The sequence below is a fragment of the Balaenoptera physalus genome, assembly GCF_965194825.1.
Source record: "Balaenoptera physalus genome assembly, chromosome: 1".
NCBI classification, from domain to species: Eukaryota; Metazoa; Chordata; class Mammalia; order Artiodactyla; family Balaenopteridae; genus Balaenoptera; species Balaenoptera physalus.
Window position 1 is genome coordinate 36,192,327 of NC_138882.1, and position 4,195 is coordinate 36,196,521.

The 4,195-nt window shown below is 54.4% G+C and overlaps 1 protein-coding gene across 2 annotated transcripts; it reads left to right on the top strand.

The window, feature by feature from the left end:
* The first annotated feature begins 776 nt into the window (after positions 1-776).
* On the top strand, positions 777-3,707 carry MYOG (myogenin). 2 transcript variants are annotated; one of them, XM_082434910.1, is made up of 3 exons: positions 777-1,345; positions 2,033-2,198; positions 2,812-3,707. In XM_082434910.1, exons 1-3 carry the CDS (start codon positions 800-802, stop codon positions 2,931-2,933), a joined length of 834 nt encoding a protein of 277 aa, XP_082291036.1. In that variant the 5' UTR covers positions 777-799; the 3' UTR covers positions 2,934-3,707. The 2 variants fall into 2 exon arrangements, with proteins under 2 accessions (XP_082291036.1, XP_082291037.1); XM_082434911.1 differs by having other exon boundaries at positions 788-1,345; positions 2,117-2,198.
* The last annotated feature ends 488 nt before the right edge of the window (positions 3,708-4,195 follow it).

Below are 4,195 nucleotides of genomic sequence, written 5' to 3' on the forward strand. Positions count from 1 at the left end.
CTTAATAGATCTTGACCTTGCCTCTGTGGGGAAGGTGGAGATGTGTAGACTGTAAGTTCTAATCTCTGCTCTGACCCTGGCCAGCTGTATTAAAGAGAAAACTTCCACTGACACACACCAAAAGGGAAAAATAAGACCAAAAAATTCCTTTTGCCTCAATTTATCCCCAATCACATGAGACTTAAGCGACATATGATGTCAAAGCTTCTTTGAAAACCCGGAAGTTGAATCCATCAGCCAATCCTTGTTACCTCAGACATTGAGTATCAATACGTGCCCCAAATTTAAAGCACTCTCACCCGCTGGGAGGGGAATCTCTCTAAGAGTTTCATCTGACTGATATAGTCTGGGTAAGGTGTTGTGAGGAAGCAGGGGGATGAATAAGTTGACTTCTTAAGGCCTCTTCCAGCCCAAACTTACCCCTTCCTTACTCCTCCCTCCACCCCCATCCCGCTTCTTTGGGACTAGAAGCAGGCAGGCCGCCCAGCTAGGAGTAATTGAAAGGAGCAGATGAGAGGAGAATGTGTGTCCTCCCCCACCTCCCCAGCCCCCATGGAGGCTGTTGAGAAATGAAAACTAGTCAAATTACACCCTATGGCCTCCCTACCCGTGCACAAGAGCCGGCTGGGGGTAGGCTGGCTGGGGGCAGGGGTGGGGGTGTGCAGGGGGAGAGGGAAGGGGAATCACATCTAATCCATTGTAAACGTCTTGATGTGCAGCAACAGCTTAGAGGGGGGCTCAGGTTTCTGTGGCGTTGGCTATATTTATCTCTGGTTCCATGCCAGCGGGGAGGGTTTAAATGGCACCCAGCAGTTGGCGTGAGGGGCTGCAGGAGCTTGGGGGCTGGTGGCAGGAACAAGTCTTTTCTGACCCCATGGAGCTGTATGAGACATCCCCCTACTTCTACCAGGAACCCCACTTCTATGACGGGGAAAACTACCTGCCTGTCCACCTCCAGGGCTTTGAGCCACCGGGCTATGAGCGGACTGAGCTCAGCCTGAGCCCCGAGGCCCGAGTGCCCCTCGAAGACAAGGGGCTAGGGACCCCCGAGCACTGCCCAGGCCAGTGCCTGCCGTGGGCGTGTAAGGTGTGCAAGAGGAAGTCGGTGTCTGTGGACCGGCGGCGGGCAGCCACGCTGAGGGAGAAGCGCAGGCTCAAGAAGGTGAATGAGGCCTTTGAGGCCCTGAAGAGGAGCACCCTGCTCAACCCCAACCAGCGGCTGCCCAAGGTGGAGATCCTGCGCAGTGCCATCCAGTACATCGAGCGCCTGCAGGCCCTGCTCAGCTCCCTCAACCAGGAGGAGCGCGATCTCCGCTACCGAGGCGGGGGCGGACCCCAACCAGGGGTAAGTGGCCATCCCACCCACCTGCCCCAGGGGGAGGGGGGACAGGAGGCACCTGGACAGCCTTGGAGGACCCCGCGGCGGGGCTCAGTCAGATGGCTAGAGCAGGAGCCAGACAGGGTCTTAAGAGGCTGCAGGATGCCTTCCTTTGTTAGAGCTGGGCTGCCCAGCTGACCTCCTGTGTCTCTGTGTCCTTTCCAGACAAGATAAAGGCAGTGGGGAGAAGAAGCATGTGGAGGGGGATGGAACAGGACTGAAGGAGGGATCCAGGAGCAAGTCCAGAGTCAGCTGGATGAGGGGGAAGACAGGGCCTAAAAGGCAAGGCCGAGTGTACCTGAGAAGACTGCTTTGCCCCTCACCCGACCCCCTCCTGGGTATGGCTGAGCAGAGAGCAAACCCACTCAGTCTCTCATGGAACCCCAACAGGCCTGCACAAAAGTGGCCCTGGTTGGGCCAGACATTCTGCCTCCTTCACCCTTATCCCAGGGTCAAGAAAACCACAGACCCCCTTAGGCTGGGTGTCCTATGAGGGCAGAATCACCACGCAGGATGGGTGCTAGGAATGGCCCTGAAGCAGGGGTCTGTGGCCAAAGAAAGGCATGAAAGGAGGTGATTTTGAAGATTCTGGAACAGGGGGTGGGCCAGGCTGGAGGGCTGCAGCTTGTGGCCCACCCTCCAACCCCACCACAGGTACTTCTGCCCATTGGGACTGGACAAAGAGACACCACCAAGAATGGCGATGCCCTGACCTTGGGCCTTCGCCCTGTCTTGCAGGTGCCCAGTGAATGCAGCTCCCATAGTGCCTCCTGCAGTCCAGAGTGGGGAAGTGCACTGGAGTTTGGCCCCAACCCAGGGGGTAAGTGAGACCAGGACCCTGGTTACTTTGACTCAAATCCCACAGGCTATCTCTAAGCCCAGTTCTCCCCTCTTATCTTACTCCCTGCTCTAGTCCTCTTCCCTTGGCCTCTCTAGGGACCTTTTGAATCCAGGGCCCCAAATGGTGGGCTAGAAGGCCATGTGCCTCCCTGAAGCCTTGACCAGCTAAGGAGTTGTCTAGGCCTCCTGCAACTCCCCAGCTGGTGCCTGGTAGATGACCTTCCCCACGGAGAGGACAATGTCCCTGCCCCAAGGGTCCCTGGGAATTGCTGAGTCAGTGCTGCAAAACTGGGCCAGCAAAGGGCAGTTCTAGTCTCCCAGGATACACCATTCTGGCTCCACTTCGGAATAACTGCTTCCAAATTCTAACCCCACCAGGGGATATCAGAGAGGACACACTGGCGTTCACACACACATACGCACATACACGTGCACATAGCACTAGGAAAGGCATGGGCTGGGGAGTAGGACCCTGAGCTTTTCTCACCCATCTGTCCAGGAAAACCCGTGCCACTCCAAAGGGCTCAGCCCCTGTCTTGGGTCTTAAGACACTTTTATCACCCAGGTAACATCTTCCTACCTTCTCCTTACAGATCATCTGCTCACAGCTGACCCTACGGATGCCCACAATCTGCACTCCCTCACCTCCATCGTGGACAGCATCACAGTGGAGGATGTCGCTGTGGCCTTCCCAGATGAAACCATGCCCAATTGAGATTGTCTGCCAAAATGGGCAACCATGAGAGCCCCCCAAGCTGGCCACAGATGCCACCACTTCTGAAGCAGGGCTCTCCTAAGCCAGGCTGTCCTGATGCCAGGAAGCCAGTCTTGGGGCTGCCAAATGCCAGACTATCCCCCTCCTCATCCATATAAGGTTAACCCACCACCCAGAGAGGGAATGGATGCTCTCATTTAGCTAACTCCTTAGAGCAGAGAGCAGTTCTGTTTCCAGGGAGATAAAGCAGGGGACCGGAGTGCCCCCTTGTGTAAGCCCCCTGGCTCAGGGGGCAGCTCAGGAGCTTCCCTTTGATCATAATGCAGCCTCCAATTCCACCCCCTGAAAAGATACACTTTGAGAGACGAAGACAGTGTCCTGACCTGGACAAACTATGCACATCTCCTGTTGTTGTCTCTTCCTATGCCAGGGTTAGGCTGGGCCTGCCCTGAATTGAGAGAAGGGAGAGGAACAATCCTCTGTTCCCAAGTCACTGGGGGGCCAAGCTTTTGCAGTGAATGCTGGGAACCTTCCAATGGTTTTATGTTTTGTTTTGTTTTGTGTGTTGTTTGTAAAGCTGCCATCTGACCAAGGTCTCTGTGCTGAAGTTGCCAGGGACAGGTGGGGGGGGGCGGGTGGGCAGGGACTCCTGGGGTGATTTATTTTGTTAACTAAGCATCGTGTGGTTTTGCCATTGTTTTGTATATTTTTTTTTTTTTTGCTAACTTATTTGGATTTCTTTTTTAAAAAATGAATAAAGACTGGGTGCTAGAAGAGTGTCTGTGATGATATAGAGGGAGGAGATGACTAACGTTATAGCCTCTCCCACCTCAGTGGTCCAGACACGTGGCAGGGCCAGGGCTTGTGGAGCAGATGGGGCTCCAAAAGCGTCAGAGGCACCATGTTGCTGGTGGTCACTAGGCGCTGGGATCCCTGCTCTTTTTACCATTACAAAGGAAGCCAGGTCTGGTCCATTGGCTGAGCGAAGACAAGATTCTACAGAAATCCTTCTGGGACATGCAGGAAATTCCGTTGAGCATTCTGTTGCACTCTAATTCATAGACACTGTTCACAGTCTACTGCACTCCATCTTATATCCCAATAGGTCCATTCCCTTCCAATTAACTGAGCATGCTCATATGCCTAGCACTCAGACCACAGCCTGCATACAGGGGTGTAGAGCTGGAATTTGTGGGTTTCCCCTCTCTAATCCCTGCCTCTCCTCTGGTGCCACATTAGCAGGAGTCCTGTGAGGAAGTGGG